Raw genomic sequence first — 25,776 nt, 5'->3', positions numbered from 1 at the left:
GGGAGTTTCTAGATATTTTGTTTTATTTGAGAAATGTCATTATTGTTTGTCAAAAAGCAAGGGTCATTGTTAAATAAAGTAACAGATTTTGTTTTGGTCGGGACAAAATTTCATAAAACTGGTACAACAGGAGAAAATTCAGCATAGCTAAGTTTTTTGCTGAGCAAAAAAAATGACTTGCTGTAAACCCTTTTTTTGCTAAGCAAAAGTGTTTGTGCTTTTTCTGGTGAGCACCATTGTGGTTCTGCTTGGCTACTTTTTGTATTTAGTTAAGCAACATTGATTATTGGAAACTTTTTAATGCCAATTTCTTGAACACTTTCATTTGTTTGAAATATTTTCCCTTGCGGATTGGTTTATAAAATAAAGAATTTTTGTTCTAAACGGTAATTACCAGTAGATTTGCATGTACAGAATAATATATTCAATTGTTGTTCTGAAATCTGATATCTATGTGAATGTGATTGGTCGAAAGTTGAAGGAGTAAAAATGGTTTGCAAACAAATGAATTTAAAAAAAATTATATCGCAGACCAAACCCGACTGCTGTTTCATGTAACAAAAAAAAATACAACTGAACAACGTTGGTTCCCAGACTACCACAGCCAGTGTTTTCGCACGGAAGTAATGAGTACCTGTGACAATTGTTACGTACAAATTTGCACGTGTATTTGTTGATGTTCATAAAAAGATGATGCGTAGTTTGAAAATGTCGACGAGGAACCAAGAATGAAAAAAGTGACATGCGAAAATGACAAGTAATTGCGAAAACAAGAGACACGATCCAGATACCCATGAGGCATCGAAATCAGGGAAGAAAAGGAAGAAGACGGGGTCTTCGAATTTGGTTCCTGCGGACCTAAATTCGTGCTACGAAGAGAAGAGTTTCAAAGACAACTTGGGTGCTGCGTTCCGGGGTCGGGCTGCTTTCGAGCACGGTGAGTGAAATGGGTGATCGTGCGTCCAGGGACCTGGGAATGTAGGGTCTCTGGTGTGTGGGGGCACTTCCTAGTTTGTTTTAAGGCTCCCCAAATGTAGGGTTGGGTTCTGCATGATGGGGTTTATTGCAATTACCGCCTGACTGATTTTTCTGAATTGCCGAAAGGCACTTTTTGGGACGGGGCTTACAAAGCCCCTTTTCCCATCCCACAGTGCATTGCGGCCATTCAGTAAAATCAGTCAGGGGTAATTGCAAAACCTTATGCTGCTGGCTGGGTAAAGGGTATGTACTCCTAGCTAGAACTATTTCGTTTTCGTCCCGCTATCGTCTTGTTACACGGGAGACGTTAGCCGGGCGAAACCGAAATAGTTCTAGGAGTAGAGGCTACGTACGAAACTATAACTATAAAAAGGCTCCCCGTGTGTGGGGGGGGGGCCTTATGAAGTAGATGGTACGTGGTTCATTCACCCACACTCCACCCCAGGGCGGAAGAAAGGAAGATGAAGGTCTGTGCATGGTCTGTGCATGCATATGTATAGATCTGTTGAGTGTTGGGCGTGTTCGGTCAAGGTTTATTGCGATTCAGAACCGCAATGCAATGTGTTCGCACACATGGCCTATACCTTTGTGTGGGTTCAACAGCGCCCTCTCTTGATATTTTGCTATTCGAGATAAACCTTAGTCCTTACGTCTCGCGTTACACATGTTCTCTTTCTCGATGCCACTCTGTTCTCTCATTTTGTCTACTGCAGTACTAGAGCTAGACTATACTTGGTCCCATAAATTGGTCCAATCCACCCCGTATGGCCATGGTGATGGTATAGATACGTAGTGGATTGGACCAACAGACATTACCTGTTTACCTGTTTATCTGCAGATTCGGGCTCTGCATAATGAAGGCTAAATGAAGCCTTATAAAACGCCCATCCATAGTCACACAAAACTTACTGCCAAAGTACTGAATGCAATGGAAGTAGCAAAGTCAAATGTGAGAGCAGAAGAGAATGAACTTAATATTTCCATATAATATGTATTACAATTAGCAGTATGAATATGAGGTTTGTTTAGAGTGGTCTCTATGGTGGAGACGATAGCGGAACGAACCTAGTTCTAGGAGTAGGATTAGTCAATTAGCAGCATGATCTTGATAAGATGACACAGCAAGCCTGGTGCGTCTTCAGTTTTTCCGCTTGTTATTTGTTAATATTTTCTTGTTTGTACTCTCAGAAAGTGGAGCTAAACTACACAATGACCCCTTCAGTTGCTGTGTACTTCCCAACTTTGTGACGGACACCAATTTTTTACAGGGTCTTAAAGATGATCTTCTCGGGTTGCCCTTCAAAGAAAAGTCCAATGATCTCTACAAATTTCAGCAGGTAGGGGCTACATCTGAGGTACTCATCGTCTCCACGTGGATTTGGTAGCGGAACGAACCTCATAGTTCTAGGAGTTTGTTTGTTTGTTTAGATGATCTTCAAGGGAACTTGGCAAACTCCCACAAGGGAAAATAAACATCAAGCTGGAAACAACCTCTCTCATACAAATTGTGATTCAGTAACTAGACGACAACATTTAATCTAGTCTTTTTGAAATCAGCGGTTAGCTGGGGATTCGAACCCACAACCTTGTGTACGTACCTCTAAGGTGGCTCAGAAATATGTAAACTCTTGCTATGATCCAGACCCACTTATATAGTTAAAGGCTTATAAAGTGGCAGGCCTGGAGTTACATGCAGGCCACAGCTTCCGTTGCCCCCTGGTTTTGGCCTTGGTGCCCCTTCAAAAGTTTCCCATTGACTTTAAGATTTTCCAATGGAAGTGCCCTTTGCAAAATGAGTGGTGCTGTGAAATTGATCACCCCTTGTCAATAATTAATGTATTTTGTTTATTTCCAAACAGTCTGGTGCACTGCAAAATTATTCATCCCCTCACATCATTGGATTAAGGTGAGTGAGGTAGGGAACTATACAAAAAATACTGTTGTGACCATACTTTTTGTCTTGGCATTATTGGGTATTTTTTCTTTTTATTATTCATTTTGAAGTTTCATTCATAAATATCCCAGACAGTTTCATTATTCCTATTGGTGGAGAGCGCGTCACGTAAGGGGTGTATATTTGGTTGATAATGACCAGCTGGAGCTGTTTATAACCGGTTGTTTTCGGATAGCATTTGTGCGGGTTAGCCCACAACCTCGTTCCCAGGGGTGACAATCTCGCCTCCTCATTTTAGCCCATGGATATAAGGATGCATTACTACATGCACAAAAGCATATCCGAAAACTGTCTCATAAAAATGCACCATCCATTTTTACAGAGTTTCCTACTTTATTACGTCTTTCGGCGACCCTGCAGGGGTGTGGCCAGGGGATAAAGGCCCGGGCTGAAGGCGAGGGCCTTTATCGCCTTCGACTCGGTCCTTTATCGCCTGCCTGTGACCCTGCCTGTTTTAAACAGATGTTTAAGAACTCGTCCCTACCCTTTTATTCCCTTAATAAAAGTAAAAGTAAACCTTTAAATACATTTAACAATAATTCTTAGTACATGTATAGCTGCAAATAAAAGCGAATCTTGGTTAACGTTTATAAATGAAACAAATATAAAGTCAGATGCACAAGTGTAGATTTTTGTACTTATTTAAACAAATCTTTTCAGGAAACTTTTGTAAAGACTTTATAAAGAAGTTAGAAAAAGTGGAAATTAATCCAGAGGATAATGAACAAATCTTTGTTAATTTCTTTCAGAAAGTTTTTGTACGAAGATTTCTTGTGTTGGCTGAGGGAAGTTACGGGTATAGCACTGAACGACACAGTGGATATGACTTGTTCAAAGTACAACTACACAGGTAGGAAGACAAGGGCCCTGTTTCATAGCTCATTGCTAAGCACAAACATTTGCTTAGCATGAAATTTCTTCCTTGATAAAAACAGGATTACCAACCAAACTTCCATTTGTTGCATATTGCTTGTTACTGGTATTCAGCTGTTGTTTGCTTATCCTGAAAATCTCATGGAAATTTGGTCGGTAATCCTGTTTTTATCAAGGAAGAAATTTCATGCTAAGCAAATTTTTGTGCTTAGCAGCTCTATGAAATTGGGCTAAGTATAGAGGACTATTTCTAAATCAAATTTTTTGAGCACAAAACTAGATAATTGGAGCAATGAACTTTTTACAAAAACCACTTGTGTATCATTCATTTAGGAATACAATTTGTTTATTAAAGGCACTGGACACTATTAGTAATTAAAATAATTGTTACCATTAAAACTTAACGAGCAATAGAGAAATGATGATTGTATAAAACATTGTGAGAAACGGCTCTCTCTGAAGTAACAGGCAATTTCTCACTCAAACATTTAGGCTTGAAGCCTTTTAAAGTCATCTGATTTGGACAACAAGGATGTTTTTTCTTTTATTATGCTCTTGCAACTATACTATGACCAATTGAGTGTTGGGACACACCAAGTTGGAACACTGGTCTTTGACAATTTCCAAAGGTGTCCAGTGCTTTTCAACAAATTGTGAAATGTTATCTATCATTTGGTTTTTGAAATTGTGATTTACAGATGCCCTTCTCTGCCACGACGACGAACTTGGTGGCAGACGAATCGCTTTTATCTTCTACCTCCTACCCAGCTGGACAGAGCAAGATGGCGGATCGCTGGACCTCTTCAATGTTGACGGTAAGCGCACTCAGACAAAGCGTGGGCCCAATATCATAAAGCTGTTAAGCAAAATACCGTGCTAAGCCAAAAGTGAGTAGGGCACTCGTCACAACAGTGTGAACTTCATGGAATTTTTGCTGGACCCATTTTCATGGAGCTGCTTAAACATGTTAGACGCGACTCGAATAAAGCAATAGTCATGACTTTGACACTAGTCGCACCAGTCTTCCCAAACTTATTGTTATTTAATGTTGTACCTCCACCGTGCAAACCTTCAAATCAGTCTACACAAATTGCATGACTGCTTCAGGAAATTTGTTACCACATTTTGTTTTTGTATTTTTGCAGAGCATGGTCAGCCGAGCAAGGTTGTAAAGTCTCTTTTTCCCAAATGGAATAACTTTGTGTTCTTCGAAGTAAACCCGGTGTCGTTTCATCAGGTGAGACTCGGAATGTGGCACTTTTTCAAACTGTTTCTGTAACAACAATTCGAGTCTGAGTAAAGGGAGTGCGGGTGCAGGGCCCGCGTTTCATGGCCCTGCTTACTTGGCCCAATTTCATGGAGCTGCTTATAAGCACAACATATACTAGCTAAGCACAACAACTTTATGCTTACCGGATTAAGGCTGACATTTTCCTGGGGTGGATTTCACAAAGGTAGTCCTAACTTAGAACTAGTCCTTGGCAATGCTAAGAGATAGGACTGGTCCTAAGTTAGGACCAGTAACTCATCCTAACTTAGTATTGTCTAGGACTAGTCCTAAGTTAGGGACTACCTTTGTGAAATCCACCCCTGACCACATTTCTGACATTATTTGACCAGGTAGCAGAGGTGCTGTGTGAGGACAAGTGTCGTCTGTCGGTCAGTGGCTGGTTCCATGGCTCGCCAATTGACAGACCAACGCCATACATCGAACCTAAACCTGAACTTCATCCACACTATACAATCGAGGTAAGTGATATCATATCACAGCTAATAGACGACCTCTACACCATCGGCCTATAACACGATCAAATTGTTCGAGCTGCCCAGGATCTGCCTGGATGGCACAGTTGAATTTCTACAATGAAAAAAAACCCATGGTCACAATGTCTCAAGTCGAGCTCATCAACTTTATATACTTGTCTCTTTGAAGCAGGTGAACTAATCTTGCGCTTGATTTATAGTACTTAAGACATCCAATGCCTTCAACGCATCAAAAAACTTGGCAGCCAAGCTGATTTGCAGTGCTATGAAATATGACCGCGCGACACCTTTAGTAGTAACATTGGCTTCCAGTCAAAGAGAGTTACTTTCAAAGTTTTAGTTACTTCTAGGAATAGCGCCAGGCTACTTATCATCTTGTCCTGCTCTCTACAAACTACCACTGGCAAGCTTGCAATCAGCTTCCGACGTTACACGCCTAACCGAACACTCAACCATCAGAACACTCTCATCTGGTCACAACCAGGCTTTCACCTATGTTGCTCCCCAAATGTGAAACAACCTCCCAGTACCCATTAGGTACCGGGTGTACCAGGGGCCTCTGGTTAAGGGCATTTTGGGGGTAAAACTGGGAGCCCGAGTGTAACATAAGGGTTAAATGTCATGTATGTGGGTCAACTTAAACCCATCACTGTGTTTCAGACATTCAAACTGATATGTAAACTTCTTATGCCCAATAATTCTTCTAGGATGACGAAATCTACCACTGGGTCAATCCACTGTATTTGGATGTTCTCAACCAATCAGAAATCCAGGATAGATTCACCAATGATTCGGAGATCGAACTGGAGAACTTTCTTTCGGTAAGTTTAGCGTTCACGAAGGAGAACCCGGGGAATGCTCCATGTGAGTGTAGTTTTCTGAGCGCTTCTGCTTTTTTTGAAGTAAGACTTTCTGAACAACTTTGACAACAGTTGGGGCAATAGACTTTATGCACTGACGTCATTCAGCAGCCATCTTCAAGGCAAATGGACAACTGATGACAAAACAATCAAAAAGGAAATATTTGTACGCTCTGCGCACAGGATTAGCCAATGACCAACCTCCTTTTGACCTCTAGGCGAGGACGCCCTACTAATTGACGTCATGTGAATTTTAGCCACTGTTGCTATCAGGTCCCAATTTCATGTCTTAGCTTACCAAAAGAAAATAATCGGGGCTTACAGAAGCAGGAAATGCCGAGCTTACATCAAGCGTATTTCACAGATTAGCAGGGAATTTTTGATGTGCACATATGTACTCAACGATGTTGGGCATTCTATGCTTACACAGCTAGCGCAGCAATTTGGCAGTTGCGGAGAATGGTGGTTGTAAGCGCAGATTTCTGCGGTAAGCAGAGGTAAGCAGAGCCATGAAACTTGGCCCTGATGTTTAATTACCTCATGTGATGTGACAATTTGTCAATTATTTATTTGAATCTTTTTTGATTCTGATTATAGGAGGCAAAGTATGAGATGATATGTGAGGCTTTAGAAAGCGCCGACATCAGGTGGGAAAGGAGAGGGCCAGCAAATAAAAGGTATGTTAGGCTGTTAAATGCCTTTTAATATAGTTATGTGTGTATATTTAATAATTGTGCCTACTGGTTTTTTTTACCAATGTATTTTTGCCAATGTATATAATAATAATTTCTTATTTGATGTCCTTTTCTTTGTTTACTTCTACTTGATGTAATTTTTTTAACATATTATGATGTTGACATGTGCAATTCAGTTTTTTAACTGCGGGTCATGTTTTAATAAACCATTTTTGAATTGAATTGAATAAGAATTGAATGAATTGAATTGAACTGAATTGAATGTTTTGTGCACTACAAATCATTTTACACTGATTTCAGTTAAAGTATTTTTCCTTAGTGGGTCTTTTGGTAACATTTTCTGAATTATTATATTTTACATGATTTTTACTGTTGTGATTGATTGCTTATATCCTTATACTTTATCCTTTATTGCTCTATAATGATCACATTTGATCAAACTTTTGGATTTTGCATGATTTACTTTGCTTGTTGTTAAATGATATAGTTTTTCTTGTTCAATTGTAAAGCGCCTGGGATAAATTTCGCAAATGATTCGGTGCTATATTCATGTGTTTTATTTTTAATCTATACAAAGGCTTTGAAATTCTTGGTAGGAAAGATAGGTTTAAGTTTTTTATGGACACTCCCAACGAGGCTATTGCGTTGCCAAGTATGTCTTTTTATTTACTGTTTTAAAAGAAAATCAAACTGTGCGATTATGCTTTTCTAATGTATGTTTTTTTTGTTCTCAGTTAAAATTCCTTTCCGTATGACTTGTTCATTTACTGTAATTTATTTTTACAATATTGTAAACCCTCCCCATGGTTATGGGGTATGTTCCAGTTTGGAATAAAACATATTACAATACAATTATTATTGTTTTTGTTTTGCTGAAACTATAGAAATTATGAGAGGGCTGACAGATCAACATTACCCGAGGTAGTGCAAGAGTGCCTGAAGGTTCTGCAATCTGAACACATGTTTCTAACAATGTCTAACTTTACCGGGCTGAAGTTACACGAGAGTGCGCCGGACAATGACAGTGATGATGATGATGAAGAGGAGGAGGGGGAGAGGGCAGAGGAGGCAGAGGCGGGGAAGGAGGGGAGTGATAAGAAAGTGGAGGAGAAAGATGAGAAAGCAGAGGAGGAAAGTCAAGAACAAGAAGAAGATACCGGTAACTCAAGTGAGTAGGATTCAGGCGGGATATTCTTCCTACCCAAAGGCACTGGACACTTTTGGTAATTTCAAGTGATATTGTCTTTACCACAACTGAAATTGTTTTTACCACAACTGAAATTGTCTTTACCACAAGTGAAATTGATTTTACCACATCTGAAATTGTTTTTACCACAACTGAAATTGTCTTTACCACAACTGAAATTGTCTTTATCACATCTGAAATTATCTTTACCACAGCTGAAATTGTCGTTGTAGAACCCAAGCCTGTGTGTAATCCAAGATGTCGAGCTGAGGTGAGACGCTGGTCACATGGTTGCTACACACTGATGCACGACACCGACACAGAAGGGTCCGAGTTTGCTCTGGATGCTGTCATACAGTTCAACTGCCCTATAGGTATTTTGATATGGTTTTTCTTGTTTACTGGCTTGTTATTTCCCTGGATTTTAAGTTGATTTCAGGATTTTCTCAAACCCTTATTGACCCTTCAAAATGTAATGAAAGAAGAGAAGTATGTTTTAGGTTGCATTTGATTAGCTTCCCTGGGTTGCCCCCTGTCTGCCCCCGGTAAGTTTGAATAGCTTTGACATGGTTACAAGGGCTCACCTGGGTCAGCCCCAAGTGCCCTGCGTGTGGAGTGGGTCACTTGGGGCTGGCCTGAGGTGCATGATGTCACCATGAGAGGGTGAGTGATCGTTCGATTAGCTCTTGTCAGGGGCTCACCCGAGTGAGCACCGCAGGGTCGACCCAGGGAAGCTAATTGAACGCTATATATATCTGGTAATGAAACCTATGGTGCCTTCAAGTGAACTTGATCACTGTACCTCGCAAACCTGAGGTAACCTATAAACAAGGATGCTTGCTTTGTGAACCAGAAACACCAGGTTTAGCCCTACTCTTCTATGATAAGTGTTGTGGGTTCTTTTAGCCAGTACATTCGAAGAACAAAGCATTATGGTAAAGCATCATGCTCTGGGATACAAGTGTCTCGACAGGGACTTGAACCAACACTCTGCTGATCAGAAACACATGAACTTCAGTCCGCTGCGCTTTACTGTTAAAACGTAACCTGTGACAAAGATTTTCAATATTCTTGTACCATTTTCTTCTAGGCTGGCAAATGGATCATGGTGGATACATCACATACATTGCGAAGGCAGAGGATGATGAGGTAAAGAGGTTTTTCAGTTTATCACTTCTTTTTTAAAAGAACACAAGTGCCATCTTTTCTTGTGGGGTGTTGTGGCCGAGTGGTTAAGAGCATTGAATTCAAGTTCTGGTGGTTAAGTCATCAGAGTGTGGGTTCGAGTCCCGGTCATCACACTTGTGTCCTTAAGCAAGATGTTTTACTATAAATGCTTCTCTTCACCAAGGGGTATCTGTGAGGGTGGAGGTTGATATTGTGTATAATAATAATAGAACTGACTCCGTGGTAGTACAGTTAATATTCAAATCCTATAATAATATTTGGTTTTTATACAGCGCTTTATAAACCATGTCTCAGAGCGCTTTCAACATTATAACCCTGACCACATGGCCATTTCATTCCTTTAACCATCTCAGCTCCCTGGGGAGTATACAGCCTGTGCCGCCAAATAAGTAGCACACTAAGCTAAACCAACCACAAGTCTCTACCCATTTACTCCTGGGTGGAGAGAAGCGTTATAGTAAAGAGTCTAGCTCAGGGACACAAGTGTCACGACCAGGATTTGAACCCACACTCTGCTGAACAGAAACACCAGAGCTCGAGTTCGGTGCTCTTATCCGCTCGGTCATGACACCCCAATTTTTTGAATGAAAACCCACTGGAGCGCCATGGCAACTCAGGGCTGTATACTCCCCAGGGAGCTTTATTTTCTTCCATAAAGATTTTGACTCCATCCCTTCCTTCCACATCTTTATTTTTCTTCTGCAGCTTCTCAGCATATGCCCTGAGAGCAACGCCCTGTCATTGGTGTACCGTGACAAGGAGACGCTGAGATTCGTTAAGCATGTCAACCATAGATTCATCCAGATGGACACCGGTGAAAAGGATTCAGTTGTCTACATGTATGACATAAGGCTGGTCTACTATGAGTAGCGACATCTTCTGCGAGATAAGTCGTCTGTTTTTTTTCGGGTTGCAAGAGGGCGGCAGAGATGATCGGCTGACCTCTGCGATTTTCTGGGCTGGAAGAGTGTCACAAATCATGGCCCTGTAGGAATGTTCTACGCATGTAAAAGAACCCAGTGCACTTATCAAAAAGAGACGGGGTTCGCCCATGTGTTTCTGGTCTGATTGGCAGCATATTGCGCCACAGAACCTTGTAAACCATTACATGGTGCGATAAAGTAATAAGTCTCATAATTCAACTGTAGTCCCACATACCTTGCAGGAAATACTATTGAGGTTTAGCTGCATGTTGCGCGAGCAAATACGTGAACGTGAACGTCAGAAAATTGTGTTGTTAGAATCTCACGTTTTAAGCATACGTGAAGTTACCATTTTTCTCTTCAGGTACGTACGCGCAGACGTCATATGTGAGCATGAAATAAACCCTAAGTGGTGACGTCGCCTAGAAACCTCCCTACTGTATGTTACAGCACTAGGAGCATCACTGAGTGATGGATATATACAAGAAGCCACTATTATTATTATTAAGAGAGTCTCTCAAATCTCAAACATCCGAACGGTAGGAATGTTCTAATTGGATTGGATGAGTATTTCAGTGCGTGCTTGTGGGCCGTTTCGTAAATGTACCTCGCTCTGTAAAAAAAAAAAAAAATGCTGTTCAAATGCTGACTTTGAGTCTACGGGTATTCAATATTATTCAATTTTGTTATAATTTTTGTTTATGCACGTCGCCAGACACACAAGGCCTGAAGGCCACTTCAAGGTGTGGGCTACAATCATTTTTTTTCAGAGTCTTTTGCCACCTGCTCCTAGGGCTGAAACAGGGTTGCCCCTTTTACAGTCCATACGGATGTAGGCTTGGGTATCATCAGTCCGAAGCCTGGCTGGTAGAGCAGAAAGCACTACCTCCCCAATTTGACCTAGCAAGTGTCACAACCGGGATTCGAACCCACACTCTGCTGGTCAAACACCAGAGCTTGAATTCGGTGCTCTTAACCACTCGGACATGACACGCCACAATTGTGTTGAGTAATACCTTAAGACAAATGAGATGTTATCTTTAGTGCTCGTTCAAATAAACAGTATACATATAAACATGTTAACACAAGTTGTGTACTCCCCAGGGAGCTCAGATAGTTTAAAGAATGATTTAAGGCCCAGTGACCAGGGACCAGGGGTAATAATGTTGGAAGCGTTTTGAGACGCCCTTCGGGTGAATAAAGCGCTTTAAAAAAAACTTGATAAGTATTTTTATGAGTAACTGTGTAGAAAAGTCTTTCTCATTTGGTTCAGGTTTTGTGAAAGAAATTTTGGTCCAGTAAATATTTTCAAGCTACAAGCCCTGCAGTCTTAGAACTTTTTTCCTCCATAATTTGAGCCCTTGGGAAGGCCAGCATGATGGAAGTTAAGCCTGCGCCAGGCCTGGAATTTCATCTACAAGAGGGCAAGGCCATTTTCGTTTTGCAAAGGGCACTTCCACTGGGAAATCTTAAAGTCTACAGGAAAGTTTCGAAGGGGCACCAAGGCCAAAACAAAGGCAACATTCCAGGCCTGCTGCGCCTGATGTCGATCTTGAACTTAAAATTTTAAAGGCACTGGACACTATTGGTAATTATTGAAAATAATTATTAGCATAAAAACTGACTTGGTAACAAGCAATGAAGAGCTGCTGATAGTATAAAACATTGTGATAAAAAGTTTTAAGTAACGTAGTTTTTGAAAAAGAGGTAGTTTATCATTCAAATATTAAAAGACTTCAGGCCTGAAGTATTTTATTAGGTATCTGATAGCACCGAATTGTGCAACAAGGGTGGTTTTTCTTTCATTATTCTCTTGCAACTTCGATGACCAATTGAGTCCAACTTTTCATAGGTTTGTTATTTTATGTGTATAATGGGATACACCAAGTGCAAATACTAGGTCTTTGACAATTACCAAAGGTGTCCAGTGCCTGTAAGCTATTAGTGTGAACTTGAACAACAGAGGATTGGAGAGTAGGCTGTCTTCCACAACTCAATGCTAACGAACCCTAGTACCAGGACGAGGACTGTTAAAATTAACCAAGCAAACCAAACAAATGAACAGCGACAAGTTTATATTGATCCGTAAATTTTTATTATTAAACAGCACACATCCTGATTTTTTTTAAATGTTTTCATAACAAATTCAAAGATATCTTACCCATTTAATGTGGAACATATTATCACCAATAAAACTCAATATACCATTTTATGAAATTTTGAGATGAACGAGTTGTGCACCGCCACTGTTGGCAACCATATGGGAACGTACTTCTAAGGTGTTGGTGGGTGATTTTAAAAAGGCTGACTACAACAAGATACGCAGGTGATATTATTTTCTTGTCACAAACATGCTTAAAGTGTGTTTTCGGTGGTTAATAACGCAGTCAGGTGGAGTTGAAATAACCACTTAATCAGTTGATGTCATGATGTACAAATGAGAACCTTCAATACAACACAAACCAATGTTACAAAAAAATCCTTACACCGTGTTGCCATCTTCATTACACAGCACTGCCATATTGACATCACGAGGGCGCAACCGATCATTCCAATGATAAAAAATGTTTGCGTGTATGGTTGCGATATGTTTGCGCAAGTGGAACGCACCCCTGGTCTAGTGAACTTTGGGCCTGTGTATATAAAATACCATGTACAATGTAAGAAATTTAACAGACACATGTCTGCAGTACAATTGTTTATAATGTATACTGTGTATACATGTATCTTTTTTTGTAATCTTAAAGGGAGTAACTTTCTTTGTACAAAGTGGAACTTACTGACTTGTATTTTCATAAGGGTTTAAAGGCACTGCGGCCGATTTCACGAAACTATCTCGAGTTAGGAGGAGTAACCCGTCCAAACTTAGGATGGGTACAATGCGTCATACGCTTGCAGATAGGGAACTTAACTCGTCCTAAATCCTAATATTAATCCTAAGTTAGGATGAGTTTGGTGAAATCAACGGCTGGACACCTTTGGTAATTGTCAAAGACCAGTATTCTCACTTAGTGAATTCCAACAAATGCTTAAAATAACTAATCCGTGAAAGTTTTACTCAATTGGTCAATTTCAAGATAATAATGAAAGAAAAAACACCCTTGTTGCACAAATTTGTTTGCTTTCAGATGCCTATTTGAATGAGAATTCTAACTCAAAAACTTTCTCACAATGTTTTATAGTATCAACAGCTCTTCATTGCTTGTTAGCAAGTACGTTTTTGATGCTATTAATTATTTTGAGTAATTACCAAAAGTGTTGAGTGCCTCTTATGCTATTTTTAGTACCAGCATTTTTCAGCCCACTGTTAAATTAATCCATTTTCCCTCAAAAAAGTAATTACCACTGCATAGGAGAACTGATACGTGCATGATATTTGTATTTGTTAAGGGTAGCTAAGCCTCAAATATGAAAGGCAAGTGTTGTCTTCATCACCAGGGCCCAATTTCATAGAGCTACTTAAAGGAACACGTTGCCTTGGATCGGTCGAGTTACCGTTATAAATTATTTTGAGTAATTACCAATAGTGTCCACTGCCTTTAAGCTTCACCATGAAAGTGGACCAAGCCCACCGCGTATGCAAGATAACATTTGGAATCCTGTAGATAAAAATTAAAGGCAGTAGACACTATTGGTTACTCAAACTAATTATTAAAACCTTACTTGGCAATGAGTAATGGGGAGAGGGTGATTGTATAAAACATTGTGAGAAACGGCTCCCTCTGAAGTAAAATAGGTTTTGAGAAAGAAGTAATTTTCCACGAATTTGTTTTTGAGATCTCAGATTTAGAATTTGAGGTCTCAAAATCAAGCAACTGAAAGCACACAGCTTCGTGTGACAAGGGTGTTTTTTTCTTTCACTATTATCTCGTAAATTCGACGACCAATTGAGCTCAAATTTTCAAAGGTTTGTTAATTTATGCATAATGTTGAGACACACCAAGTGAGAAGACTGGTCTTTGACAATTACCAACAGTGTCCAGTGTTTTTAACGATTAGCAGAGCCATTGAAATTGAGCCCTGATTTAAACCCTGCTGTGAACTTTTTGGAAGTCAACACCAATTGGAACCGTGTATTTTTTGTCCATGGATCAAAACTTGAGATAGTGTCTAAAGTCCTTTATCAGTTTAATACCGTTGCGGATGGTACAGAGTGGTCAGACATTACATGTAGGAGGGTTTAAAAGATAACTGTTTGCTAAGTAAATTGTTCAGCTCAGCAAATTCTGTGGGATACTTCCCTACCCTGATAAAAAATGTATAAAAGTATCATGTATATTAAATAACAATTTTTATGAGTAATGCTCAGGCCTGATGGTTTGTTCTTGAATGTGCAAGGGCACCAAGGCGCTTCTCCTTTGTAAAGGACACCTCTAGGAGGAAATTGTAAATTTGTGTAGGGGCAACAAGGCAATAACCAGTGCCAAATGTCATAAAGCTATATAAAAAGCAGACAATACAACTTCACAAATTTCTTCTCTAAGCAAAAATTGAGTCGGGCACCAGTCACAACAGCGAAACTTCAATGTAATTTTGGCTGGTAACCTGTTTCTGTTAAGCAATACTTTGTTGTGCTTAGCAGGGTTTTGTGCTTACAGGCTTTATGAAATTAGGCATGGAGGCGATTGCTTCTGTTGCCTCGGTGAAGCATCAGACTTTTTGTTCTTGAAAGAAAGGGCAAGGGCACCAAGGTGCTTCTCCTTTGTAAAGGGCACCCGTAGGAGGAAGTTATAAATTTCTATTGGAATATTTCAAGGGGCAACAAGGCTAGATGCATGGTGGCAATTGCCCCTGTTGCCTTAGTAAAAGCATCGGGCCTGAATGCTCTGCTCTCTTTACCTCTGTTTCTACCTTCGTTGTAACTGAATAAAAATATTTTAACTCAGAATGAAGTAAATGAAATGATACGCTTTGAGGTTTATTTTGTGTTATCAGAAAATTTGAGAACATTTTACCTTTATTTTAAAACTATCAAAGTATCAAAATCATAAATGCAATGAGAAATTCCAGGTATACAAATTCAGATTTTAAGATGCAAAAGAACATTTTGTATAAGAAATTGGCTCAAACTACGCTTGAAAATTCATAGTATTAAACAGTACAAAATTAGGCACACGGTTTAAATTAAATAATGTAAAAGAAAGAATATTATTTGTTCAGTCATAAAAAAAAACCATCTGAAATATACAAATAAGATTATTTTTTCGTTTATAAAAATCTCAGCATAATTTTGTCCATTGCTTATTGCACCTTTAAATATTTTGATAAAAATACCAGAGCTGTCTTTGACCCTCAAGAAACCAATATTTTCAATTTTAGTTGTCACCTTTTGTTTCATTTACTTTATTAACACTTATTTTCGTTCAAAAGATTTACAGACAATTTAGACATAAATTTTATGAAATTTTATGCAGTGTTAAGCCCAGTTCATACTTCCTGCGAATGCGAATGCGAAGCGAATCCTGACGTCACAAATTCGCAACGAACAATTCGCAGCTGTCAACTCTGCTCTACTCCCTTGAGAATAATCGCTGCAAAAGGAGGGTGTGACGTCAAATTCACGTCAAATTCGCATTCGTATGAACCGGGCTTTACTGGGCAATCCGACGTTCATACAAATAATTTGAGAGGGGGAAGTGTCAAAGAGTAATTTCAACTATTATTAAAGACAAACTTTGATATTTCTTCTTTAAACAGAAGGTTATCATTTGGTAAGCACTTTTAAAAATTAGTGGCAATAAAAACTCATTGATTAGAAGCCTTCAGCGGCGTACGAGAATGCAAAAACCTGGGCCCAATTTCATGGCTCTGCTTACCGCCGAATCCTGCGCTTCAGTCACCATTCTCCGCTTGCACGGCAAGCATCAAATTTCAGCGGTAGCTGTGTAAGCGTAGAATGCCTAGTAACATGGAGTATGCACACGCACAAGCCAAGATTCCCCGCTAACCCATGAAATATGCTTGACCAAGCGCATAATTCTCTGCGTCCGCAAATGCCAACTCTTTGCTTACTGTAATCAAATCTAAATCAAATCAAAAGTAAGGAGAGCCAAGAATTTGGGCCCTGATCAGCCGAGCTCCTGCCCCCCCCCCCCACATCATCATCCAACAGCTTCCAAAGCAGCTAGAATCACATAACCCAAAACGGCAAAGGCAATCTTCTGAGGTCTATCCCTGTGCACCTCAAACTCATGATTCAATATCTCAAAAAATGTGACGAAAATGAAGATTCCAGCCGCCAGGGCTTGCATGACGGCTGAGCAGACGATCGCACCGAAACCCGGAGAGGCGCGGATCCAGAGCCCGAGCGCGATCCCGCACGGAATCATCCCCGCGAAAGCCACGCCGTAAATGATGAACATGTAGGTGTTGACGGAGTTCTTGATGAGGCTCGCACCGAGGGCGAAGGCAGCGAGGCTCTCGTGGGCGAGCATTGCGACGAGGAGGTACACTATACTCTTGATGTCCTCCTGTAGACCAAGAGCCATACCCTCAAAGACGGAATGTGTTGAAAGAGCGAAGAGAAGGATGAGGGACCGTAGCAACCCGGTGTTATTTACGTTGCCTAGGTGACTGTGTCCATCCTCGTGGGAATGCAGGTGTCCATTTTCAGCATCACCAGCTTCATCGGGGTGATGACTTTTGACCCTGAAACGACCTCCATTACTGGAGTGATGATTGGACGAGCTTAACATGGGCTGTTTGTCTGAGTCTCGGTTGAACAAATCTAAATCCTCCTCCTCATCCTCGTGATCAGTGTCGATCTTGACCTTCTTCCCATCTTCTTTGGTAGATTCTAGACTCGCGTCAATATTAATCATGGGAATGGGTTTGTCCTTTCTCGCGCCCTGCCAGTACTGCTGCATGGACAACGCCAGCTGCTCAAATGTCAAAATAAGAAAAAATCCCATGATCACGACGGCCTCACAAAGTGGATACTTCACCGTTATGTTCCTTGCCTCGAAAACCTCCTGGAACTTCTCCCTGGCGGAAGGAAGAAGCCCGAGGAAGCAAGTTGCAAGAAACACACCTCCTGCCAAGCAGTTACTGAAACTCAAAATCCTCTCCGAGCGTAAACGACGACTGAGGGGAATCGACTTATTTGTCTTGATCACTTTAAGGGGAAGGAGAGCCCCGGCTAGGGTGATCAGGAACACGGCTATCATACAAGTCAACTGCAGAAGCAGTAGCTTCATATTGCTACTGTGGGACGGGTCCATCGTCATTTTTGATGGTGGGATAAATTCTGTCGTCTTCATAACAGCGATACTTTCCAAACACTACATTGCCTCACAACATGAAATAGTTTTTCTAAACTCCATTATGACAACTCGTTGTTGAAATCGATGTGTTCTTTCGTTGACTACTTGCAATTAAACAAAAACTGATTTCTCTCTGAAAGCGAAGTGACATCAATTCCGTGGTACAGTTTATAGCAATTGGTTTTCACCCATCATCCGCACTGAAATAAAACAAAAATTCAGAGTTAACTTCACAATTATAAACTCAATTTATTACCAAGAAAAAGTTCCATTTGCAACTGCCCCCATTTAAAACATCTTTTCAATGTATATAGTCAGAGTTTGATAATCTTTCCAGAAGTATAGATGTTCTTTGCCCTCAATTAAGAAAGATAACGTGTCAGTCAGATACAGCAAATTTGCCAACAACAAAAAATAAGCATATTTTATTATAAATGATATTTTTGTCCTAGTTGAGTGTGGTTGATTCTTCCTCTATGATTTAATGCAGATAACTGCTCCAAGGGCTGTCCTGTGACACTATATTTACACGTACCAACAGATAAAGTCTTTAAAATAACAAACTTTCTATCCCTCAGAATGTTCAGAACAAAATCCACTTACGTTTTTTCAATGAAAATGCTTAATTTGCTGACAACAGCTAAATTTCAAAACTTTTTTGTTACTTCCCACAAATTTCCACCTCAGCCTATGTCTGGTACCTAGAAGTAACTTAACGACTCTTTGTACTTTCATATAAGAGCACCAACCTACTTGTTGTAAGTAATACGTGCATGCGCGTTACGTGCACAACACCACGTCTTTTTGGAACCTCGCAACAACAAGGTAAATATCCTTTAAAATGCCTCTAAAAGATAAAGTTTAATTCGATTATTGTATCACTCATACGAGCAGTCACTCGGATACCAATGGTTTGAATAAAAGATACTTACTTCTGTGCATTTTCATCGGAAAACTTTGCACTGTTAGTTGTCGTCGAAGTGAGTGTCTATCTCACTGCACACGTAGGAATCGATACGTGTACTGCTTGTGCATGCACACGAATTCGTACACTACACACTGACACAGTGCACACGACCCTCATCCCTTATGCTGTCAAATTTCGTTCACTCACCATGCACACAGCAGGTGAGCTGCAACAAGTCCGTGTGCATCCCTTTTTTGCACTTTGACCACACTTCTAAACTAGTCTTATCATGGGTGTACTGTATGGTCATCAGATCAGTGGTCATCAATCATGTCAATCATGCATGGTAGACTAGCTAGCCCTGGCATGTCTGGGCTGGAAGTGGTAGACCTTTCTCTATCATGTACCACTGAGGAGTCCGGTCTGCCTCCTACTGACTGAGCATGGAGGTAGAAATAGTCCCTGACGGAGGGTAGACCATTGGTGGTAGAGTCGAGAAATTTCATATTGATAAAGCCTGTACTATTATTTAGTTCAAGTCAAGAGAGGGCGCTGCTAGAGGCACTATTTTCAAAGATTAGTGCCTGGCGGGCACTATTCCCGCAAAATGTGGCGATCACTAGACCATAGTTCACCCCATATGACCGTGTTTCAGCCAACCAGAATACAGAACGACAACAAGCAAGAGGTGTGTTGTGATAGTGTAACACGTTGCCTGGGATCGGACAAGTTGGTCTATAAAAAGCGTTTGTAACCGTTTTTTACAAAATGCATATATGGTTGGAAAGATGTTTTAAAAGTAGAATACAATGATCCACACAAATTTGCCTCGAAATTGCGAGGTTTTACAACATCTTTCTACCCATATGCGTTTTATATCAAACGGTTACTCACGCTTTTCAAGGACCAACTCGACCGAACCAAGGCAAAGTGTTCCTTTAATTTTTGGATACCCGGTACTGGTGCTATAAATAATATTAAATTTTCATTCATTATTATTAATATTTAATTGTATAATAGTTTCGAATCTCTTTTATCTACAGATCTATGTTCTACTCACAGCTAGCTTTCTTCCTGCAGATCAAACCAGCTCTGTGTATACATGTTGCTACTGTGAGAAGAATCCTAAACTCAAAACCATGGTGGTAGGTTTGGTTTGTGCCTGTTTATGTGAAGTTACAATGAGTAAATATTACGCAAATAATTAAAACTTTTAACTTGTGTTCAGCTACCTACTTAAACAGCTGCATAGTTAGAGGTTATATGGGTATGGGTAAATCCAGTCATGTCTTCCCAATGGTAAGGCTTTATTTTTCTGACAAGCAGCTAAATTTAAAAAAAAAACTTTTCATAGTTGCAAATTTAAAGGTTTTCTATGAGCAACAAGCAACGAACAAATAAAAATAATAATTTGAAACTTGTAAATCCTTACAGGTTCAGATAAATGTGGCAATAAAGTCTGACAAAACTACCCAACTTTGATGACATCATGTGTTGGGGCTCCAGTCTAATTGAACTTCCAGCCAATCAAATCACTTCATCGAGATTATTTGCAATCAGTCTCAGCAATTTTACTGAGACTGTATACTGAGTATACAGTGCTAACACATGGGTGTAGACCAAAATTAATGAATTATGTTCTTTACACAAATTTTTTTTTTCAGAAAATTGGGCTTCAGATTAAAGCCAATCTTGAGAATGTAACAAATTTACAACCAGATGGGGAAGACTTCCGATGGTATGTCAAGGTAAGGAACAAGGAATACTTTTCTTTTCCTTTTCTTTTTTATAAAAACACAAAATGGCATGTGGCATGTCGCAGCCAAGTAGACAAGGTCTAGCGCACATAGCTTTGGTGTTTCCTATCATCAGAGTGTGTCATCAAAGTGTGGGACCGAGTACTGGTCTTGACACTTAGGCCTAAGTTCTTAAAGACATTGGACACAATTGGTAATGGCCACAGGCCATTATTTTCACTTGGTGTATCCCAACATACAATGTACACATAAAATAACAAACTGTGAAATTTTTGACTCATTTGGTAATTAAAGTTGCAAGAGGATATTATGAAAGAAAAAAACATCGTTGTTGTAGAAATTTGTGTGCTTTCAGATGCCTGAAAAAGGCTTCAGACCTGAAGTCTTTTAATACTTGGGTGAGAAATTACCTCTTTCTCAAAAACTATGTTACTTCAGAGAGAGCCATTTCTCATAATGTTTTGTACTCCATTCGTTTATACTCCAATATTTTATACTCCAGTGTTTTAGCTCATTACTAGCTACCAAGTAAGTTTTTTTTTGCCAACAGTTATTTTGAGTAATAACCAACAGTGTCAATGCCTTTAAGCAAGAAACCAAGTCCATTATTGCCTCATCCTTCTGACGAGATGTAAAGTTCTAAAAGTGTGTTGTGCAAGTCATTTAAATAAGAACGCAGTGACACTCATCACTAGTAAAATGGGTTTGCCTCAGTGCTTTCAGGCATCGGTGGCTGTAGATTGCACAAACCCTTGCTAAAATTGGGTGTCGTACTCTTAGGGATATCGCTTTTTTTTCTTTTTCTTTTTCAATTGCTCCAATGTTACACTCGTCACAAATAAAGGGGTTTGCCTAGGTGTTTTCTGGCATATTTGGCGTAAGATTACACCACACACCCCTTTGTTTTGCATAAAAACGAGTCTCTTAGGGATATCACATGTTTGTTTTTTTGTTTCGTTTTTCATGTTCTTCAATGTTATAACTGTTTGTAATGGTATTGTTTGCTGTTTTCTTTTTATTTCAGATAAAATGTTCAAACTGTGGAACAGTTACAGAATCATGGCAATATTTAACACTCACTGTAAGTAAAGACCTTGTATTGTTTTTTTTTTGTAGGTTTTTGTCTGATAGTCTGTTTGTTGGTCTGTTTGTTGGGTATTATGCCTGTTTGTTTTGTGCAACAGATTTTGTCCTCAGTACACATATTTTTTTTCTCTTCGGGTCGAACAAAGAATATTGACCAGAGGGGTATTTGAACCAACAACCTTCGGATTGCACTCATATCCGTCACTCAGTGACACTCAAGGCGCTTCAACATTCAGTATTTTCCTGCAAGGTGTGTGGAACTATGTTTGAATTATGAGACCTACTCCGTTAACATAGCACCATAATGGTTTACAAGGTGCTGTGGCGCAAAATGCAGCCAATCAAACCAGGAACATCAGGGCGAACCCCTTCTCTTTACAATAATGAGCTTGGTTCTTTTTCATGTGTTACACAACACACAGGACCAACAACCTTATGTCCCATCCGAAGGACGAAGCATCGTGGAATAGTGTCTTGCTTAAGGACACACATGTCTTGACTGAGACTCATTTGTTTGTTTCCTGCCCCCTTTTTCTGGAGTTTGTGGGTGGAGTTGTTCTGGTAATGGATTGCCCCTACTTAAAATTTATGTACTTTTTTTTCTTGTGTATTGCTTTTTTTAACACAGGAGAGTACACCAACTAAAGGAGGTCGGGGGTCAGCAAGCATGGTGTCAAAGTGCAAAATGTGCAGCCGGGAAAATCACATCGGTCAGTTGGGATGTTAAAGAGACTGAATAAGCCATTTGCAAGTTAGATTTGAATAATGTCTGGTACAATGACTTGTTTAGTCACAATGTACCGCTTACATTTGAATTCCTCAGACTATAGAGACAAGTTGCTGTGTCAAATAGTTTGGGGCAATCCTTCGCAATGCAACCTCAAGATGAACAAAACCTGATTCAGAATTGTGTAACTACTCAAAAGCTTGCCCCGAATCATGTCACATAGCAACTGTCTCAATAAGGTGAGGAATTCAAATGTTTATGAAAACAATTGAATCTCAGAAACGATTCATGCTTGACTCGTCTCTTAGATTTCTGAGGCTTAGTGTCTGTTCATGAATGCTAAGGCCAGTGATGCGGTTTGTACCTGCTGTCACCTCGCTATAAGCATGGATAGTTTTGACATTCAGTTTCTTGCTGTGTTGTTTATAGCTGAATCTTTCACTATGGGTGGGTTTGATTAGCTTCCCGGGTCGGCCCGATCTGCCCCCGGTCTGTTTGAATAGCTTTGATGTAATTTCAGGGGCTCACTCTGGTCAGCCCCAAGTGCCCTGCTTGTGAAACGGGTCACTTGGGGCTAGCCCGAGGTGCATGATGTCACCACGAGAGGATGAGTGATCATTCGATTAGCTCTTGTCAGGGGCTCACCCAAGTGAGCACCGCGGGGTCGACACAGGGAAACTAGTCGTACGCACTCATTATGACTTTTATTGTATCTTTGTCATTTTGCCTGTAAACCAGTCTTACGGTGACAAATCTATGAGCCTCCCTTTAAAATGTATACTTATTTGGAAATTGTTTCCTCCCATTTTTTTCTGAAGATATATTAAAGGATTCATACAAAGCGTATAATGCAGAAGACAGCAATAAGTTCAAGACGATAATTGGTTTTGAATGTAGAGGAATGGAACCGGTGGACTTCTCACCAAGGGTAATTTGATTTCAGTCTTATAAACCTAAGAATAATTAACTTTTCACTGTGTCCAAGAATTTGTTTAAGGTAGGCAGGGCCTGGGGTCGATTTCACAAAGAGTTAGGACTAGTCCTACCTAGGAGATATTAAAATTGTATGTACAGACCTAAGTTAAGAAGAGTTACTCGAGATAAGATTAGTCTTAACTCTTTGTGAAATCCACCCCTGGAATTACATACAGGCTACGAAGGACATGGTCTCCCTTGCCCCTGGTCATGGCTTTTGTGTCCCTTCAAATTTTTTCTATTGGCCTTAAGGTTTCCCAATGGAAGTGCCCTTTCAAGATGAAATTCCAGGCATTGGTAGGATCTTACTTTGGACTAATGACCCCCTGCTCCCCCCCCCCCTTAAAAAAATAAATAAATGTTATAACTTCTATCCCAAAGCTTACTTGTTACTAAGATGGTAATGGTAGAAAGCATCCTGCAAATTTTTTTCAACTAAAGCATTCTGCAAAATTATTTTGTCTAAAATGCCCCTCAGTGATCATAGTAATCAATAAAATCATTTGACTCTGATAATTTATTCCTGCATTAACATGGATGGATTGGATGTTCTTGTGAAAATACAATGACAGGTTTTGTTGCTGTCTGTAGACCCTGTATTCAGACGAAACACTTTTATTGCATCTTTCTTGATATTTGTTGTCAATACATCAACTTTTTGTTGACAAAAAAACATTAACAATTTATGACCCTACCTATCGCATCAAATGTTGATAATAGTAACATTTTTCAATCATTGCTGTACTTGCTCTTAATTAACTTGACTGTTTCATTTTTGTTTGTGTCAGGTGGGATTTCAGGCGAAAGGAGCAGATTCAACGACACAATTCGAAGTTGATCTGACAGAAAAAGTTAGTGAGATATTGGTTATGAACAAGACTAGCACAGTTCATATCCAGCGATTAAAAATAACAAAAACCAATATAATCATGAGTTAAGATTTTACTTTGTTCTTTAATTAAGTTATATTTTCCATAGCCTTCAACGTATTTTCTTTACCGTTAACTTTTTTGTGACTTTTGTTCCAGGAGTGGGCGGACTACGATGAAAAGACAAACCTTCCTGTGAGTATCGATGAATTTGAAAGTCGTTTCGTTACTATGAAATGAACAACTCCATACTGTTTAGACTGCTGAGGAAAACAGACAGACAAAGAGAGAGCGAGGGGGAAAGGGGATGTGCTCGAAATTGCAGATTAGGGGAGAATGGAGGGAGAGCTGCCAAGTGCCAACTCTCCCTGATTCTGCAGAAAGTTCCCTGCAAGTAAACCAATCTTTCCAGGCTCTGAAGAACAAGTTTGAATATCCCCTGATTATGGAAACTTCTTACTCTTATGTTGAAATGTAATTCTAATTATCTCCCTGATTTTTCTACAAAATCTCCCTGATTGCAATATGCAAATGTTGGAAGCTCTGTGAAGGATGGACCTGCATATGTTAGCTGTAGATTTTCTCTATAATTTTTATTTTGGTCAAGCACACTGATCTCTAGCTCTGTTACGAAAAGCCCTGTTTTTGCTATAATTTTTATTTTGGTCAAGCACACTGGTCTCTAGCTCTGACGTTTCTGACCAACAGAGTGTGGGTTCGAGTCCTGGTCTTGACGCTTGTGTCCTAGGCAAGACACTTAACCCTATTGCTTTGTCCCGGTTGAGACATAAAGCCCTAGATTGTGCGTGTTCTGCAATGCATGCAAACAATTACAGAATATAAAATTAATATTTTTAAAGTAAAATTATCAGTGAGAAAAGTGCCATATCTAATCCCTTCTTAAAGGGTCTGTATACGTTTGGTAACGCTCTGAAAATAAATTGCTATTAAAGCTACATTGTATAAACATAACGGCAGCTTTGGATAGGAAATGCATTCTGAGAAAACTGTTCACCTCGAAGCAATCTGGTTATTGAAAAATATATTTCTTTTTCTCCCCCAAAATTTGAATTTAAGAAGCATTAACGCGACAAGGGTTTATTCCCAAGTCTCATCCCCCCTCCCCAAATGCAAATGTTACATCTTTTCCGAATTAAATTCATTAGATTGCGACTTTTTCAAACATCATTTGAGTAGTTCTATTTTTTGTAAATACAAGATAATAAAAGCTTTAATATTACTTTAAGTGAGATATGGGTTTTTGTTTCAACAATTTTTGTACTGGTGGCATTTTTCTTTCTTTTTACCACTAGACACAGAAACCATTGGGTATACATGTACATTGCCGTTTTGTTTTTTACACAACAGTGAAAAGGCCAAACAAAATAGTAAAGCTTTTGTGCAAAAATGTTTGTTTAAAAAGAGACCCGTGCCTTTCTGGCAGGCAAGGTGCTACACTAGCCTTATGGGTGATAATTTAGACATAAACTCAACAGATTTAAAAGAGTAAAAGCTTAGCAATGTTTGAGAAGTGCTCCTTTTTCTTCAGAATAAGAGTTGGGCCTATTATAAGCACAATTATTTTAGTTTTGGCTAGTGTACAAACTGCCTAAAGGAAGTCCAGGCTTTGTGGCTCTTTTGTAAACATGTCAGAGGTTATATAATCTATATTTTTGATCAATCAGAAACAATCATTAGAGATAAATCATTTAAAAAAACAAATTATTATTATGTTTATAGTGTATAAGCCGCACTATAATAAGCAGTAAGTT

The 25,776-nt window shown here is 39.5% G+C and overlaps 3 protein-coding genes across 6 annotated transcripts; 2 read left to right on the top strand and 1 right to left on the bottom strand.

Moving 5' to 3' along the window:
- The first annotated feature begins 685 nt into the window (after window positions 1–685).
- Window positions 686–12,763, top strand: LOC139946486 (prolyl 3-hydroxylase OGFOD1-like). Of its 2 annotated transcripts, none has more exons than XM_071944156.1 (13): window positions 686–937; window positions 2,167–2,315; window positions 2,838–2,884; window positions 3,682–3,782; window positions 4,504–4,620; window positions 4,951–5,042; window positions 5,426–5,554; window positions 6,277–6,390; window positions 7,027–7,106; window positions 8,009–8,292; window positions 8,544–8,684; window positions 9,401–9,459; window positions 10,204–12,763. In XM_071944156.1, the coding sequence occupies exons 1-13, from the start codon at window positions 751–753 to the stop codon at window positions 10,366–10,368; spliced, it is 1,665 nt and encodes a 554-aa protein (XP_071800257.1). In that variant the 5' UTR covers window positions 686–750; the 3' UTR covers window positions 10,369–12,763. The 2 variants fall into 2 exon arrangements, with proteins under 2 accessions (XP_071800257.1, XP_071800256.1); XM_071944155.1 differs by having other exon boundaries at window positions 8,526–8,684.
- A 150-nt stretch (window positions 12,764–12,913) lies between these two features.
- LOC139946487 (zinc transporter ZIP3-like) lies at window positions 12,914–18,945 on the bottom strand. Of its 2 annotated transcripts, none has more exons than XM_071944158.1 (2): window positions 18,616–18,945; window positions 12,914–17,883 (listed from the first exon to the last, which is right to left on the bottom strand). In XM_071944158.1, the coding sequence occupies exon 2, from the start codon at window positions 17,678–17,680 to the stop codon at window positions 16,523–16,525; it is 1,158 nt and encodes a 385-aa protein (XP_071800259.1). In that variant the 5' UTR covers window positions 17,681–17,883; window positions 18,616–18,945; the 3' UTR covers window positions 12,914–16,522. The 2 variants fall into 2 exon arrangements, with proteins under 2 accessions (XP_071800259.1, XP_071800258.1); XM_071944157.1 differs by lacking the exon at window positions 18,616–18,945 and adding an exon at window positions 18,287–18,376.
- Window positions 18,458–25,254, top strand: LOC139946488 (CXXC motif containing zinc binding protein-like). 2 transcript variants are annotated; one of them, XM_071944161.1, is made up of 8 exons: window positions 18,458–18,508; window positions 19,634–19,735; window positions 20,255–20,338; window positions 21,372–21,428; window positions 22,062–22,143; window positions 22,979–23,088; window positions 23,924–23,986; window positions 24,164–25,254. In XM_071944161.1, the coding sequence occupies exons 2-8, from the start codon at window positions 19,730–19,732 to the stop codon at window positions 24,242–24,244; spliced, it is 483 nt and encodes a 160-aa protein (XP_071800262.1). In that variant the 5' UTR covers window positions 18,458–18,508; window positions 19,634–19,729; the 3' UTR covers window positions 24,245–25,254. The 2 variants fall into 2 exon arrangements, with proteins under 2 accessions (XP_071800262.1, XP_071800260.1); XM_071944159.1 differs by lacking the exon at window positions 18,458–18,508 and adding an exon at window positions 19,111–19,278.
- The last annotated feature ends 522 nt before the right edge of the window (window positions 25,255–25,776 follow it).

The sequence above is a fragment of the Asterias amurensis genome, chromosome 13, assembly GCF_032118995.1.
Source record: "Asterias amurensis chromosome 13, ASM3211899v1".
Lineage (NCBI taxonomy): Eukaryota > Metazoa > Echinodermata > Asteroidea > Forcipulatida > Asteriidae > Asterias > Asterias amurensis.
The sequence above is the reverse complement of the archived record's forward strand: the minus strand, read 5'-3'. Positions and strand labels throughout refer to the sequence as shown.

Bases quoted from the DNA above. Each gene is read 5' to 3' on its own strand.
- LOC139946488 (XM_071944159.1), top strand. From the start codon at position 19,198: ATGTGGCGATCACTAGACCATAGTTCACCCCATATGACCGTGTTTCAG. The intron at 19,736-20,254 runs GTAGGTTTGGTT...TTTTTTTTTCAG, and splicing joins CTAAACTCAAAACCATGGTG to AAAATTGGGCTTCAGATTAA. The intron at 21,429-22,061 runs GTAAGTAAAGAC...TTTTTAACACAG, and splicing joins GGCAATATTTAACACTCACT to GAGAGTACACCAACTAAAGG.
- LOC139946487 (XM_071944158.1), bottom strand. From the start codon at position 17,680: ATGAAGACGACAGAATTTATCCCACCATCAAAAATGACGATGGACCCG.
- LOC139946486 (XM_071944155.1), top strand. From the start codon at position 751: ATGACAAGTAATTGCGAAAACAAGAGACACGATCCAGATACCCATGAG. The intron at 6,391-7,026 runs GTAAGTTTAGCG...TTCTGATTATAG, and splicing joins AACTGGAGAACTTTCTTTCG to GAGGCAAAGTATGAGATGAT. The intron at 9,460-10,203 runs GTAAAGAGGTTT...TTTCTTCTGCAG, and splicing joins CGAAGGCAGAGGATGATGAG to CTTCTCAGCATATGCCCTGA.